The 17,745-nt window shown below is 35.9% G+C and overlaps 2 protein-coding genes across 4 annotated transcripts in view; one reads left to right on the forward strand and one right to left on the reverse strand.

The window, feature by feature from the left end:
- LOC110725721 (heat shock 70 kDa protein 18-like) overlaps positions 1-1,206 on the forward strand; it is a 3,376-nt gene extending 2,170 nt beyond the window's left edge. The window contains exons 2-3 of one of the 2 annotated variants that reach the window (XM_021905189.1): positions 1-355; positions 494-1,206. The exon at positions 1-355 is cut by the window's left edge and continues 791 nt beyond it. In XM_021905189.1, the coding sequence (XP_021760881.1) occupies positions 1-355; positions 494-972 (834 nt within the window). In that variant the 3' untranslated portion in view covers positions 973-1,206. The other variant, XM_021905188.1, reaches the window with a different exon arrangement.
- Positions 1,207-1,767: 561 nt separating this feature from the next.
- Positions 1,768-8,574, reverse strand: LOC110725722 (auxilin-related protein 2-like). Of its 2 annotated transcripts, XM_021905191.1 has the most exons (9): positions 7,610-8,574; positions 7,067-7,223; positions 6,689-6,967; positions 6,436-6,544; positions 6,252-6,349; positions 4,166-4,231; positions 3,852-3,941; positions 3,152-3,328; positions 1,768-2,108 (listed from the first exon to the last, which is right to left on the reverse strand). In XM_021905191.1, exons 1-9 carry the CDS (start codon positions 8,224-8,226, stop codon positions 2,070-2,072), a joined length of 1,632 nt encoding a protein of 543 aa, XP_021760883.1. In that variant the 5' UTR covers positions 8,227-8,574; the 3' UTR covers positions 1,768-2,069. The 2 variants fall into 2 exon arrangements, with proteins under 2 accessions (XP_021760883.1, XP_021760882.1); XM_021905190.1 differs by having other exon boundaries at positions 6,689-7,223.
- Between the last annotated feature and the right edge of the window lie 9,171 nt (positions 8,575-17,745).

A 17,745-nucleotide genomic window follows, 5' to 3' on the forward strand; every position in this document is an offset into this window, starting at 1 on the left:
GCTGGAATTGAAAAGAGTGATGTTCATGACATAGTCATAGTCGGTGGGTCAACCCGGATTCCTAAGATCCAGCAGCTTCTGCAAGAGACTTTCAATGGGAAAGAACTTTGTAAAGGCATTAACCCAGATGAAGCTGTTGCTTATGGTGCTGCTGTCCTTGCTGCCATTTTGAGCGGTACAGGTAATAAGGATATTGTTCTTCTCGATGTTTGCCCGTTATCTCTTGGCATTGAACTTCGCAGTGGTAACTTGCTTGTTGTTGTTCCTCGTAATACTAGTATCCCAGTTAAGAAAGTTAGCAGGGTTACTACTGCCGATGAAAACCAGAGTGTTGTGTCATTCCCAGTGTATGAAGGTGAGAGACAAATTGCTAAGGCAAACAACTTTCTTGGTGAATTTTACCTCTCAGACATTCCTGCAGCACCTGTTGGTGTCCCAAAGTTTGATGTTTGGTTTGAAATTAACGGTGATGGGATTCTAACTGTATCTGCAGAGGACATAGGCACTGGAAACAGAAACCAGATCACCCTTACTAATCAGAGTAAGTTATCAAAAGAAGAGGTTGATAGACTGTTGGAAGAGGCGGAAAAGTACAGGGCTGAGGATGAAAAATGTTTGAAGAAGATGAAGGCTAAGAATGATTTGGAGAACTATGCTAACAAAATGTGGGAGATGTTGAGAGATTATGCAGAGAAGATTGAAATTGATGATAAGGCGAGGATGGAGAATGCCATTGAGAAAACGATGCAGTGGTTAGATTGGAATTTCCAGCTTTCTGAAGCTTCCAAGTTTGAAGAAAAGATGAATGAGCTTCAAGTCATCTGTGAGCCTATTATTGCTGAAGCCTCTAAGCCTGGTGATAAAAGCGCTTACTCTTATCGTCAAGAGAGTCCTATAAGAGCTCTATTAAGAAAACAATTCTATGGGTGGACTGGAGTCTCTAAAATTTTCAAGGTTTTTGGCTTGGAATAGATGATGGTGCTTAAGTTTGGTTGAATGACATGGTTAAAAGTTGGTTTTCAGATCATCAGATGTCAAGATGTTTCTGTGGTAATAGCATTCTGAAGGAAAAATGATATGCTTTTCCGGTAGATAAACCGTAATGTTCCTGTTATTAAAAAGCAGTATAGTAACGCTAGTATGTATTTTGTGTTTCCAAGTATGTGTATTGAATGACAGTTTTCTGGGACATCTATATTATTAGTACACTAATATTTTGGCCTTCCACCTTCGGAAGGTAGGTTCCCTTATGTAGAAGGGCGACACACAAAGAAAATGATATAAACAAGATTTGATTTCAAATCTTTAGTAGTTGAATAGTTTTATATATGTGAAGATATTTCAGTATTAAGACATCCATTTATCAACTCCGAAAAGGTATGGAGGGTTTAGGTTGGCAACAACTTTCGCATTGAACGATTTTTTAACTGTTTAGTCTGGTAGCTCAGGTTTGATCGAAGATCAAACATTTTACAGTTCAGCTTTTTCGTTGGGTTGGCTTTACACCCACTTTGGATTTGAATCGAGCTTGTAAACATCCTTTTGATTAAATAGATAAAATGTGTTAGCCCATAATCCCGTGTTTATTACTACTTAAGCCGAGGAAGATTTCCTTGCATAAATTGTCATTCTTCTTAGTGTTTCACTACCACAATCTTCTTGCCCATTTCTTAATAAATGCAAGTTTATTACAACTGTTGGCTACTATTCAGATCAAAATGAAATACCACAAGCAGCAAAGTCACATCAAGAGTGTAGGGCAATATAAGAAAGCTAAAAACTACATTGTACAGTTGAACTTTCATTTATTCACATATAACAAGTACAATAATTTAAGCTTATGTACCCTTCAAAAGAAAAACAAAATGGCCAAGTATGTTATCAACAAAAGCTACCATTGATTAACGACAATGAACAAGGTATGACAAAAATAAAATATTGATACGGACACGCATTTACATGCTAAAAGAAAAAAGCTCCTATTAAATTCCGGTTGATTACAAAGGTCGACAGACATGATCAACAAAGGACAGAAACAAAACATGATGCACTGAACTAAGAAACAGGAATTACCGAAGCTCCTCCGTATTGAACTTATTCCAAGCTTCCTGCAAAATGCCACAGTAGGTAAGGGCCGAGTGTGGTAAATTAAGTTGCAAGAAGGGAAATATAACGTGTGTGTGTGTGATGGTGGGGGGGGGGGGGGTCATCTTCTCCCTCCAAGAAAAAAGATCAAAAGGGGAAAGAAAATAGGGAAAACAGCAGTAGCAAAATCTCTTAATATTTTGCATAATCATTCTGTATGAGATACAGTGAATCACTAGGCACAAGATACTACAGTGATGATGCAATAAAGACTACAGACAGTGACTAATCAACAACTCCTTCCTCCCCTGCTGGTTTACATTCGACCAATACAAAATCATAATGGAAAGATCAAAGCATCAAACTAAAACTCAAAATGATAGCCTACATGCCAAGACACACTCACCCACATAACAGATGCAAGCATGATTCTTCCCACGCATACACATATACAGAGGAGGTAGGAAGAAGGGGCCATTTCCAGGTTACACATAGTGCACACTTCTGTGCCAACTATGCAATCCTGGACTGATGATTCAACAAAATTAAAGGTTATGTGCAAAGATTTGACATAAAGCAGAGAGGGAAAATGTCTAATCGTTGCACATAACCTGTAACGGAGGTAGTATGCAACTTGATATCCCATTTAAATTAAAGGGTGTCAAACACAAGCATGAAAAACTAATGTCAAAACATTTTCAACGGTCAAGTCTGTTAAATAGATGGAAGAAAATGTTATATACAGCCCCAAGGTTATAAATATGGAGCTAAAAAAGGAAATATTAAACATAATCAAGCTTGACTAACAAATCAACATGAGATTAACATCCCAAAGGGTTGTATCGATAAACTATATATCATTACCTTTTAAAAGATTTAAGAAATCAATTTTACAACACAACTTCATTTAACTAACAGAAGTTCACTAGAAAGTAAATTGAAAATGTACCTCAGATTGACAAGAAAGCCACAACATGGAATGCAAAGCATAGAAGCCCTAGGCCACAATGCCACATAGGCCCTTGATAGAAATAATTAATGGAGTAAGTTAAAAATATAAATATACCTTCAGTAGATCAAAGGCTTTCTCCGCAACATACTTTTGCTCAAGACTAGCACCTTTCTGCTGCACTTTATCAGGATGGACACACAGTGCAGCCTTTTTGTATGCAATTTTAACTTGAGACGAAGTGATTAAGTCTGTTAAAGTAACTGGCCGCCAACCAAGTTCAGGGGCAAGCACCTGCTCATCCAAACACAAATGGAGAGGAGAGAGGTCATACAATCTCACCAAAGAATATTAACCCAATTCAGAGAATATATATAGAGTACCATAAAGGAATAGCTGAATAACATAATCCCACTAAAACATTGTCTACACTGTACATAGATGCACAGATAAAGCACAGAAGTTAAACCCAATGACAAATACAGATCCAGAGTTAAAGATTGTGGCTCAAAAGAGATTTTCTTATACATTCACCATTTCACCTTGTACAAGAGCTGCATGCCACATTCTCCAATTTAGTTAAATACAAATAAACACGTTACATTTAACAAAATTACAAAAAAGTTTATTTCGAAGAATTAATAGAATAAATATACATTCAACTTATTATCCAAAACTGATTTCAAACGTAATCCACTTCTCAACACAAATTTTATTGCCAAATCGGAACAATCATGTGAAAAGCGAAGGAAAAATGGAAGGAAGTCATCACAAAGCAATCAGAGTCCATAATGGCTTTTGTTTCGACAAAATATACCTGTTGCAAAGATGACAGAAGTGCTCGCAAATTTCCCTCTTTCCCGGCAGCCCATCGTTTCATTTCCACTTCCATAGCTTCAGCAATCCTCTAAAACATAATCAGACATAAATGCAATAAATCAACAATGTCAGGTGATAATTACTCACACAATCAGTTCACATTCCCCGTCCTACCTAGCCCTATCTCAAAGAAGACGGGAAGGGGGGGGACAAAGGGAAAAGTAAAAATAAAAAAAAATAAAAAAATTTATATAGGAATCAAAATATAAGGCACAGTACCAAACTATAACCAAAATGCAAAGAAATACTCACATGTCTCTCTTCTTTCTCCTGCTGAGCATTATACTCACGTTGATTCAAATCATTCAATGCTTGTCTCTAAAAGATAAACAGAATAGCAGCTTAGTGATGTCTAATAATGTGAAGTTGTGAACAGAAGCAAGTTATTTCAGCAGCATAAGTAACACCATGGTGATAAGTTAATAAAGCCCGTTCAACTTAACAATGTAAGGTCCAAAATGAAACATTAAACTAATACATCGACAAAGCATGTAATATCGTACCAATAACATCAACAATCTAGATACTCTTAACTACAGAGTAAAGATCGAAAAACTTCAAAATCTGTTCCTTGATGATCAATGATACTTCCTTGTTCCTTCATAAGGATGTTTCAAATTGTTTTCCACATTTCTCTTTCAGGAAAGATACACAGACGTTTTTCCCCAAAATACCCTTATGGATTCACATCTCAGATAATGTTTTTAATACCCTTACGGACTATTGGACACATATCTCAGATAATATTTTTATTTTATTTCTATTACTAAGATGCCACATACCCCATATGGTGAATACCAATAAAAAAAAAGCAGGAGTATATTGCATAATTACAGCCACAATGCTAATAGCAATGTGGTTCATAGAGGTTAATAGTTAATATAGCAACAGAAGCCAGCATATACGTCCACCAAATTGCCTTTAAAAAGCTGAATAGTTCCAACTACTTCTCTATAATAAGATAAGGCATGAGAGAACATAATAATGGATTAGGTAATAGCTGAGATAGGATGTGTATTGGCTAGAGCTCCAAATTCTGCTACATCTTTGACATGTGTTAGCCATAATGCTGAAACTATAGCAAATGTACCTATCGACCTATCGTCATTGATGCATAAATAAAGAAACTTTAAAATTCTGCAATAAAGCCATGTTCCATTAACTTGATGTATGTCAGCTATGAAGTCCACAAAATAGCTTTAGGAGGAATATTGACAGAGGCTTCCTATAATTTAAGAAGTTGCTAAAACGAGAAGCTTTGTTCTATCCCGTCTGAGTCTAAGGCCATCGGCCTCCATTTGTGTGGGTTTTGGAGAAATCCTATTGGAGCCCTATTCCCTATTTCAGTAAGGCTGAAAGCATCAGCACACACGAAAGCAGAAGGAATCCAGACAACAGCCAGAAAGATTCGAAGTGGAAGAATCCATGCATGGAAACATATGAAAAGTTGAAATCGGATCAAGAACCCACCAGCTTTTTTAGTTTAGTTAAGAACTGAGCTCTGCTATTTTAGATATAAGAGTAGAAGAATTGATGAAGAATGACAAACATATAATTGAATATGAAAAGCATTAGGAGAATGATCAATTATGTTAGAAGGTGAAAAACCAATGGGGTGGCAGAGCTGCTTAGTTATATGGGGGGCTTAGATAGTGAGTAAAAAGAATTTACCGTTGACAAAGACACTGATCAGCTAGTTCTCTACGATCTGTCTCCAGCTACTGATATCTTTCCTATACATTCCCAGAGACACTAGTTGAAAGACTAAACAATGAGGCAGTTAACTTTTATTGGGTCGTTTTGGGGTTAGGCTGCAATGTCTACTATCCCTAGCCTGTGCTATCTACATCACAGAAGAAATGACCAAATTTCTTTTGTGAAAGAAAAGGTTTGAAAGACCCAATAATTATTAACCCTTCACGTGGAGAAATAGGAATTCTCTTGCCTCTCCTTCCCCTGATTTTGCCTCAAGTTATCAATATCAGAACAAAGCATTGAAGATAGAATATAAACCAGTAAAAGACAATTCAGAGTGAATCAATAAAGAAGTTCCTTGGCCTACACTAATACGCAATCTTGAATCTTCCCCTCTCTCCTTGCTATTACTTAGTGAAGGGAGTGGACGGGCAGCTTTATTATTTACTACTCGTATTAATCATTTAAAAATAATAAAACTAAAATTACTCAGGAAGATATAAACTCTTTATGCCCAGATTAGACATAATACAGGAAACAAAGTCAATCAACATTTACAACATAAATATAACATCACATGAAACCAAAGACAAACACCAGCCACTGGCAAATAAAACCAAAAGTGAGGGGCCAGTCCACATACCATACGCGCCTCATGTTTAAGGTGACGTTCATATCTTAATTTTCTCCTTTCATCACTTTCCCCTTCGCACTCCTCAAACACTCCTGACGATGGGGCACCTATCAACAGGTTTTAAATCATCAAAAATAATTAGCAAATGTTATCAAGAAAGCTACAAAGAAAAAACTTTACCAACTGCTAATACCTCCAAATATTGATGAAAAGTCATCAGGAAAACCACTTTGTGGCACTATTTTCTCTTTTCCAAATGTGGTTTCAGAAAACATATCCGGTACTTCATTGGTTTTGCTATTCTGTGATGGGTCAACTGTTAGCATCTCAAAATAATAACCAAAGAGCAATATCCTTAAAAAAAAGAAAAGAAATTAAATAAAATAAAAAATTGAAAGAAAAGAAAGATAGCATGAGTTCCTTTTCTTTTGAGAGGGCAGTCTTACCGTAGATGTCTCTTCGGTTACAGGTGCACTCTTAGTGTGTGCACGAAAAAAAGAATCCAAATCCTGCGCTTCCTCTTGAAACATCAGATCACTTGCCATCTCCGCCTTGTAGTTATGTGCACTTCCACCATGTAAACTTCCCTCTATATCGATAAAGTTTGCCTCTACTGGTTTTTTGCTAAATGACTTCTTCTCTACCTTCTTAACTGAAGTTCCATTTCCATGCCCCCTCACAGTCTTTTTGGTCTCGCCTGTAACACGAAAAAAAGAATCCAAATCCTGTGCTTCATCTTGAAACATTAGATCACTCGCCTTCTCTGCATTATAGCTATGTGCACTTTCACCATGTAAGCTTCCCTCTATATCAATAAAGTTTACCTCCTCTGGTTTTTTGCTGACTGACTTCTTCTCTACCTTCTTAACTGAAGTTCCATTTGCATGCCTCTTCACAGTGTTTTTGGTCCCGGTAACAAAACCCTCAAACTCCTCAAGAGAAGAAGAGCCTGAACTCTTCTCTTTTGAAGCAGCCTGAGCTCTTTCAACAGTTTAAGAGAAAGTACATATTCAGCAAAATATTCAACGAAATATTCATCATACTAAAGCACATTGCATATATTCACCCAAATATACATCATACTATAACCCATTGCATGGATATCTCTTAACACATGAACTCATTAAATTAGAACCCATCAAATAATCTCACAACACAACTCAAAGTTCAACCAATCCAATAAGCAGGGAAGGCCATTAACACTACTGCATGCAGCTCATATATCTTTAAGTCATCAAATATCAATCATACAAGTAAAATATGAACACACTAACAACATTCAGACAACTATAGCTCATTAATTATGCAATAACATGAAAATTATCAACATACAACAAAATTAAAAAGTTAAACAAGCAGTTGCAAACCTAACATTGGCAGCATTGCTCCTCCCAAACCCCGGTATCAAATCGTCTGATCCCGTCTTTACAGAACCGCTTCGAACCGGACCAGAACTTTCCAATTTTCCAAAGAAATCATCAACAGGATCAGATGACAACAAATCATCAGTTTCAAGCACCACATTAGAGGCTTTAGAGCTCCCATTCCCAGAAAACCCCCAAATTAGATCATCACTAACATCCGAAGCCTTCGAATTCGAGCTCGAATTCAAATTCAATGAGCCTTTGAGCATGGATTCGACATCAAAACCAAACCCACCAACCCCACCTCCACTGGAAGAACCAGAATTGGTTGTAGGAATTTGAAAAGCGTCATCAAAAACATCCGAACATGCATAATTATTGGGTTTATTAACAGAATTAAGACCAAAAATATCATCATTTTGATCATTGAAAAAAGACCCACTTCCTAAATTTGAACTATGTGTAGAATTTGAAAAGGGTTTGGTCCCAAAAGTCGGATCTAGATTTACAGAGGTATAATTATTGGGTTTTTTAGCTGCAGTTTTAGATGCAGCCATTGGAGCTGATTTTCCTTGGGATTTAATCCCATACCCTTCAACTAAAACACCAAAATCATCCATTTTTGTAAAAATTTAAACTGGGTTTTCCCCAATTTTTATTCAGATTGAACTCAAAGTACAATAATTGCAAATGAAATTTGTGTCGGTGCAAATATTTATGAACAAATATAAGGAATTGGGTATGAAATTAAAGTTGTGAATTGGAATTTGGAAGATAAATTAGCGCAAATTGGATGATTAACGGATTGTATGATCTAACATGAACCCAGAAAGCCAAGAAATTGGGAAGAGAGAAATCTCTCTCCTCTTCCTCTGTGTTTCAGGGTAAAGGCTTTCTGGGTTGCTCCTCCGAAAGATAGATGTCGCTTCGTCAATCATTTACGTCATTACGTGTTTTTGTTGTTCTTTTTGTTATTAACGGGTACTTTGTTTCTTTAAAAAAAAAAAAAAATACTCCGTATTTGTTTGTCAAAAAAAAAAAAAAAAACATTTTCAAATTTCTTCGTTACGTCTTTGATGTTGTGGAAGATAAATTTGTCGTACATCATAATTTTTTAAAAAAAAATAAAATTAAGAAAGTGATGTAAAGTAGAGATGGTAAGAAGAGCAATGTGTCAAAAAAAAAAAAAAAAAAAAAGCAAACACTCTTAATTTTTTAATTCGTCAATCTAATGACATCGTTATAATATTGAAAGAATTTAGCTAATGTGACACTGCCATTGAGGACTAAGACCCACGCCACTAATATAGATGCTACTTCGCATGCCCCTAGTTCGGTGCATAGGGACTAGAGAGGCCACGGTCGATCTTAAGTACGGGTATCTTCCTATCATGTTAATTGCCTAATAAAGCATCGTGTCTGATCCTGCAAGGATTGGACACACTAAAATGTCAAAGGAAGCCCTCAACCACTGAATAAATTAAAGATTTATAAGGAAAGATGTGTACGGAATTATAGGTACTACGCAGCGGAAAAATATGAATCATATTCATAGAGTACCTAATCCCAAGATCTAATGCATAACACATAAAGAACATATAATTGTACCTTTGAAGCGTGATTCCACGTGCAATCGAGAAAGAACAATGGGAGATAAAGAACCTCAAGCGTGATTCCTCTACTTGGTCCACGGGCACAGATTAAGACCTCCACTAATGCTAGTTAGTTGCAATTGAACTCTTCAATTGACCTTCTATGGAGAAGTGCGAGCAACGAACCACCATAAACCACCACGAACCACCACACGCGCCACCAAGGTGGCCAGCCGTACGAACGAGGGGAGGAGAGAGATAGCCGTGAGATAGAGAGAGGAATTAGGGTCTTTGGGATTGGTTGCCTTGATGTCAAAATTCACTGTGTGTGAATTATGACTGCTTGCTTGCAATCCTAGGCATGGATCTTATTTATAGATCTCATCTCTAAATAAGAGCCCATGTCAAAAGCCCAAAACTTATTTCCAATCTAACTATGCTAGCTCAATCCATTTCATGATTAGTTAATTGCTCATGAGGCCCATTAATGGGCCTCTAACTTGCTTAACCCAATACCCTTGTGTGTGACCTCATAGGATCCATTCTAGCGGGCTTTGGACCATTTGACTAGCCCAAAGATCATCTCTCATAGTCTAGCAACAGATGATGACGCCCCAAGAGAACGAACTTATTATCTCCATAATAGTGATCCTTGATATATCTAGTAATTGCACTTATCGAAGACACAACTCCTTCAATCTCCCACTTGTTTGAGACAAGTGCGCAATATTCAAATTCCTTAAGTCAATGTGTGTCGATTTGATAATATGATTGCATCTCATGTCGTGATCATATTAGTCTACAAATCTTTTCTTGAAAGTTGAGTGAGAATTACAAAACAAATGGTTACTATGTAATCCATTTGAGCACGGCCATGCATTTTCTGAATTCTCCCTCTTCAAGAGGCCAAAATAAGACACATTCCTAATTAAATAGGTAGACTCTATCCAATCTTGTGGCAACCAAAGCTCCCACTCAACTTCTGAAATAACCGGGAAACACCCTTTATAATCTCCAGTTACGGGCAGACGTTTGAGTGTACCACAGCCATAACATCCATTGAATGAAATCAATGTTCCGCTCATGTCAAAAGAATCCACTAATATATCCGGAAGCTCTATACTTGAACTTCAAAGTAGGTCTATAGTTTGATCATGCATCATTCATGCATATCCATGTGATTAACCGAGCTTCACTACGCTCCTATAACCCATGAAACTGCGCTATCCAATCAATCTTACATGCTAGTCCATGAATTGAAATCATTTATGTCCAGTTTAATGATTCCGAACTAGGAACTTAAATAATATATGAATTTAGTTCACCTGTGGGGTTTCATTCATCAGGTCATCAACCTGATAAGCCCATCAATTCATAATTATTTTGGACATTTTATTTAATCTTGAAACCACGATTAAATAAGATTGAAACTTTGTTTCAATTGATAAACATAATTCTGCAAATGAATGTATTACATATGTAACTTGTTTTTCTCCAAAAACAAATACAACTTCTAATTACATCATTTGCCTCAATCCAATTTCATTAGCATGTTTCTCATGCTTTGGAAATGGAAGGGGTTTAGTAAGTAGAGTTCATGAGACATTCTCATAAACATGAATTTTGCAATTTCTAAATTTTATAATCATTTTCATCTCCATACACTAAGAATTTTCCTTCGTCCTTTCACAAAGAACTTAGAAATTTCTAATTTGTATTCCAACATTACATTGGATTTCGACTGAAATCTATCATCACTTGTTCTTAAAACATGTGAATCAAATAGACGAGTATAGTCCATGACATGCATGATGCATCCTTTGCAAACTGCATAAGGATCATCACTCAAGACCTTAATTTCATCAAACTTTTCTCAAAGTATTGAATCATTAAGCAATGTGCCATGTTACATGGGATTGAAACTCTATCCTTTCAATATAACGTTGAACTTTATACGAATCTTATCAATATAAGTTTCTTAACCAAGCTCAAACATCCATCAAAACCTATCTCTATAGATTTTGAATCCCAAATGTACTCATCATTCTTCTTCAAGATTTTCATACAAAATGCACTACCCACCACTTGACTCTTCAAGCAATGAATAATTTTCTCTTTATACTAGACCAAGAAGACTTCATAGCTCCCACTAAACATCTTGTACACACAAGACATTTTCTTCATTTTACGAGAACATCAAACGATTTGATTTACTCACAAAATTAAGAACATTAATCAACTCCATGATGCTAACTTCAATCTTTTATGCATCTTTAGGATTATTGGATTTTCAAAATCATTCTGATTGTATCATATACAAATCTTCTTTCATGAACAATTTCAAGAAGGCGTTTTGAAATCCATCTACCAAATCTTATAAGGTAGAAATCACTGAAACATCTCTCTTTAATAGATCTTTGCAACGTGACTAATGTAAAGGTTTCATCGTAATCATAGTCATACTATGAATTAGTTGAATCCTTTAACAAGTCTTTGCTTACTTAGAAAACATTTTTCTTTCTTGTCTGTTTTGCTTATAATGGGTCTCACCCAATTAGGCAAATTATTCAAGTGTCATACACTTGCTTTCAGACTAGAATCTATTTCAGATTTCCTGGTTTTTAAACCACTTGAAGTCATAACTTGTCAAATCATATTTATTACTTGCATAATCATCATGTTCCAAAATGAATATTTTAGAAATCTTAATCAATATGAAATCATATTTCTTTGACTAACACTACAAGAAAAATGTCTTTTCGTAGCGATTGTACATTCGCTACAATATGTAAGTATATTTGTGAAATAATTACGGATGTGGTATCATTTTACAATAGCCATGGTTTTCCCATATAAAATCGATACGGAAAACATAATAATACATATCCACACTATTTTTACATATTTATATAATCTTGAGAAATCGTATCATTTACAATCGCCATTAAATCCTAAAAATCGATACGAAAAACCTTTTCAACATAAGATATATAAATATTGTTTGACAAAGAATACATAAAATATGTCATAGCTTGTTGGTGAAACATTTAATATAAAAGTTTGAGGTTGCATGTTCGAATCTTGAAAAGATCATATGCATGTTTTTTTTTTTGAAGAAAATGAGTGAAACATTTATAGAGATTGTAATCGCTACAATAATCACCACGGTTGGATGTAGTTTTTCGTATTGATTATTGAGGCCAACCCCATCAATATTGAAAACCACTATTAAAGGCTAAGGCAACGGGGGTTATTGTATCGAATGACCATTCGTTGGGAAAGCTTTTTGTTGCAATTGCAATCGATACAAAAGGTTAAAATAATCGCTACGAAAAGGTTATTTTCTTGTAGTGTAAGTTTTATATATGCTAGTCATCCTTGTGGGTTTTTATGCAACAATTGAAACTCATACAACAACTTTGGTTAGTTTCAATGAGAAACGACAATTGAGGATGTGCACTTGGAATGTACTACCTTCGACACATGGTTATTATTCCCATTACACTTAATGAGACCATGCGTTGTCACTTGTAACATGAGGTGAATCATGCTCATATTGTTGCTTTGATTCGATTACTTCTCAAATTTCTTCAAGAGTTTCGAAATCACTTTTCTTGAACTCTTTCAAGGCTCTCGAACTTTTCGAGATTCTTATACTCCCACTTGCCTTTTGAGGAGGCACATTTAGCATAGGGTGAACCAACCATGGTTTGAGCCATGTTTGTTTGTTGCTTTTCTCGAACTCTTTTGAGATTTATACTACTCCCACTTGACCTTTTGGAACAATTTCCATAAGGGCACCTACTTGAGCAACAAACATTTTGTTCTAAGTATGATTTGTGTAGTAGTACCTCGTACTCTGTATAGGAATTGATCGTGCATTAAACTCTTTAATACAATATTTATTCCTTGCTTTGTAGAAAGACTTAATAAGAACTTTTCTTATCCATATCACATATGAAGCCTTTGCTACAATTTGATTTGACCTATGTAGTTTGTTTAGTTTTGTAGCTTATCGTAAAAGTATATCCCTTGAACAATGGTTGGAAGATAGGTAATTTTCATCCATTATCAAAATATATCTCATATAGATTGATAGCTCCCTTCATAAACACTTCACAAGGTTTTCTTTCGGAGCTTGTCGTAAAACGATTTCACAACTCTTGGATGTTCATCAAGGTCTTGGCTTAAATTTTCATTATTACGATCATATCGCAATATTTTGAATGTGTTGCCAAGTAAATGTCTCGACTCAAATTGTCACAATTACAATCATATTGTAATGCAATTATTATCTTGTCAAGTTGATACTGAACTTCATACTGAACATTTTGAACTTTTCAAAGCTTTCACTCTTATGCTTCAACTAAGAACAAGTAGTGATCGTATCACAAATGAAGTTTTATTGTGCGTCTCTAGTCTTTGAACCTTTGGTTTTCTTACATCAATAGTATTAGACCTTGAGTTCACATCATCATTCTCTAAATGGTGATTTTGTCAAAATTTCAAATTAGAATGATAATTACATATATCAATGGATTCATAATCTAATGATATTGAAAGTCCATCCCTTTGGATCTTTCGCATGCAATGTTCATTTTTCATTTGAATTAATTGACATATTAGAGACAATTTATATATAGAAATGGTTTAATAATTTCTATCATATAGAACTTTGAACCTATTTAGCAATCTCAAAACACATTACGACTCAATGAAGCATAGAATAACATTTATTCCACGTTTTTGAATCTTCGATGCATAGTCATTACTAACATTGAATGGTGTTTTGATAATGGCAAGAATGAATAACATTTATTTAATTCTAGCCAATATCAAGGTAAGGTGAAATATAGGTTCTACTTGTAAAGTTGCAACTTTTGCTTCCAGACTCGTAGATTCTACTTGTGAAGTAGCAACGTTTGCTTCTAAACTTGTAGATTTATTTCTCCTTTAGCCATAACTTCTTCCTTTAGTTCAACCACATTGTGCAATGAGTGATCTAAACAAGACATCATATGTCCAAGAAGTATCAATGTGCTAAATCAATTTCTATAATATACTTCTTAAATTGGAACATTTCCATTCTTTTACCTTCCAACTATATGAGGTAGTTTCTAATCAATTGGAATTGGTCCATTTAATTTGAAACATTTGTTGTTCATAACAACTTTTAGCATGTAAGTAGTTCTAGGTTTGAGAAGTAGCAACTTATTTTCATTTCTTGGCCCATAACTTCTTAATTCAATCCTCATATATTCCTAAACCTTTCCATTTGAGCCACTTAGAACACTTCTCTTTGGTTCAAAATGATGCTTTGCTTAACTATTTTAAGCGCTTTTCATGATTTTGCTAAGTCTATTCAATCATTATTTATAATAGAGTTTAATCAACTATTTAACTCTTATATAAAGTGGATGAAGAATAGCGTCATTTGATAAACTTTTGATCATAGAGATTTCCAATCACTTTCTTATATTCAATCATATTGAAGATAAGAGATTTTATTGGACTTTTATACTTGTCTTTTAGAGGGTTTGTACCTCCCATCTCATTATATCCCTTGAAACACTTTTCAAAATGAAAATGTGTTGGCATTTTACTCAAACATTTTGAATAAAACCAACTCTAGACATGTGACATGAATTTCTAAAACTTGCCTTTTAGAACCATCTTAGCAAAATTGGAATATAGGTTTATGGATTATCTTTTAAACTTTTGAGAACGTTACTCAACTTTATTTTCAATCGAGGAGATTATATATAATAATTAAATTAGAACGACATGTTACTTGTAAGTAAACGCAAAATTCAATTATGTTTAATAAAATTTAAAGTGCTATAAGCGAATTAAATTGGCAACTTTAAAGCATTTATTCAATTTTAATTGATCCCTATTGAATAAAATGATTCCAAGATCCTTTATTTGTGCAATGATTGACCGGACTTTGGCCCTACCATCAACCATTACATTTTCAAGGTGAATAAACTCTTTACTGATTACAACTCTTTGTAATTCTTGGTTGAATAATTAACCATCACATGTTTAATTATTACCCTTAGCTTCAAGGTTATAAACTCTTTAGGTAACCTTGTTGAGTATAACCAATCAAAAGTGTAAAATTTGTTTTACCCCCACTCCCCTAAGATATAATATGACACCCTGCTTTGGCATGACCCATCATAAATATCGAAGGTTTCATCGGGTTTTTGATTGGAAAAGCAACCTCAATATTACTGGGACCTAGATTTATTATGTTGTGATTAAATAGTGAACTCTAGCGCATCATCACAAAACATTAATAAAATCTAACATGCATAATAAACTGAATGCATAAACAAGACATAGCATGACCCGTAATCCTAAGAAACTAATAAAGCAAAAAACTCCCACTTGAACCTTCATGGATCTCATCCACCTTGCTCCTTTGGGCCTTCACTTCATGGGCTTCTTGGATTAACTACAACCTGTAATTTTACTCTATTCTATCTACTACTTAAATAAAATGAAATAAAATTACAAAAATACTTTAACGGTACGTAGACCGTACTAAGATTACAAAAATATATCACGATGCGCAGATCGTATTTAGCAATCTACTGGGCCATACTAGTCATTATATAGCAGTAAATAATATCATATATTATAAAGTGCCACATAATAAATCACTCATCATGCTTTCCTAAACTACAACATCGAATGTTCATAATTAAGGAAACATGGCACCAAAATATCTCATATTTTAATTAATGTAATTAGATAATATCATATATTATTCATAACCAATTATAAAATATCATATATTCTAAATTAGTCATGAGATAGAATCAAATCTTATTTTAATCTTAAAAGATAAATCATATTTATCCTCAAAGATTATCCTAACAATGTTAGGAAATTCTATCCTAATTACTAGCCAATCACAAAATTTTAAATCAATTATTATCCAAAATTAATTATGGGATAATCACATTATTTAAATCAATCTTTATCTTTTTGGAATATGCTCAAAATATTCTAACAAATTCTATCCAAAATTAACAACTTTAATTAAGGATAATTATAAAAAAAAAACAACTTTTGAAATTTGATTTTATCCCAAAATAAAATCAGATTTTATTTTGAAATATCTTTAAAACAAAACAATATAAAATATATATATATATATATATTTTAATTGAGGTCTGCTGCCACGTCAGCCAGGAAGACCCAGCCAACGCAGCAACAGAACAACAGAGTGCGTCAGCCAGGGTTAGCCCCAACCAACGCACAGCCGTAGCCAGAGGCAAAGCCCAGCCACGGCGCCACCAGCACTCTAGCTGGAAATTCAAGTCGAATGCTGGTGCTGCTATCTGAGGACTGCCGCGCGTCGCCGTAGCTAGGCCGGAGCCCAGCCACGAGCAGACCGCAACTTCCAGCAGTTTGAGTGTGCTCACTGCTGCCGTCTGTCCTCCAGCCACGCCCTCCTTGCCCTTCTCTTCGACCACCTGGGCAGCCGTCGTGGCCACCTGACGGTGGTTCGTCCACCCAGCCACGGCTGCCCCCTCCCAACAACAAAACTTTTTCCTTTTTTTTTTTTTTTGTTTTTGAGAGTTTAATTTAATTACGGATATTTCATCAAATGCCACTGAGTAATTTAATAATTCACCAAATGCCATCGGACTTTTCAGAATTCACCTAATGCCACTGAGTTTTTAAAAAATTCACCGAGTGTCATTAATGACTAACGGCAGTTAACTCCGTTAGTCATTAAGGCTAATTATGCCACGTGATGGCTTATGAGTGGTTGCTTATTAAATTAGTAAATTAATTACTTAATAAAAAACTTTTTTAAAAAAAAACAGCCACCATGACCCAGCCCCAACCACCGTCTGTCACTGCCACCACCATATCTCCGCCTCCAGCCAGTCCCCACCGCGGCGCAACCCAGCCTAGCTAACCCGCGCCAACCTAGCTAACCCACGCCGACGACGACGCAACCCAGCCTAGCTAACCCGCGCCAACGACGCAACCCAGCCTAGCCAACCCACGCCGACGACGCAACCCAGCCTAGCCAACCCACGCCGACGACGCAACCCAGCCTAGCCAACCCACGCCGACGACGCAACCCAGCCGCGATTCACAAACTCTCTTTCTCCCTTGACAATCCCTCCCCTCCGCACCGCCGATGACCAAGCTCTCTTTCTCCCTCGACAATCCCTCCCCTCCCCACCGCCGATGACCAAACTCCCCCCCACCGCTGGATCCCTTAATTAAAAACCCCAAAATCGAAATCTAGGGTTTCGACACCTTAAACCCCCAATATCGATTTCCCATAATTCAAAGCCCCTTCCCCGCTCCGGCGAACCCAAACCAGCCCTTCCCCTCCCATCTCCACCCCCCTGAACCACCTCACTTAAAACCCAAAATCGAAAACCTTAAAATCGAAATTTAGGGTTTCGATTTTGGAGATTTCAATTTTGGGGTTTTAGGGTGTCGAGGATGGTGGTTTAAGGGGGGGAAGTGGATGGAGATGGTAGGGGTAGGGGGAAGGGTGGCCGCCGACAC

This window comes from Chenopodium quinoa, unplaced genomic scaffold (assembly GCF_001683475.1).
Source record: "Chenopodium quinoa cultivar QQ74 unplaced genomic scaffold, ASM168347v1, whole genome shotgun sequence".
Classification (NCBI taxonomy): Eukaryota; Viridiplantae; Streptophyta; class Magnoliopsida; order Caryophyllales; family Amaranthaceae; genus Chenopodium; species Chenopodium quinoa.

What these genes read in the sequence shown, in the direction of transcription:
- LOC110725722 (XM_021905190.1), bottom strand. Translation starts at nt 8,226, where the DNA reads ATGGATGATTTTGGTGTTTTAGTTGAAGGGTATGGGATTAAATCCCAA. An exon ending in AGGAGAAAGAAGAGAGACAT is followed by an intron (nt 3,942 to 4,165) that starts GTGAGTATTTCT and finishes ATTATGTTTTAG; the next exon opens with AGGATTGCTGAAGCTATGGA. An exon ending in AAGCCTTTGATCTACTGAAG is followed by an intron (nt 2,109 to 3,151) that starts GTATATTTATAT and finishes GGCATTTTGCAG; the next exon opens with GAAGCTTGGAATAAGTTCAA.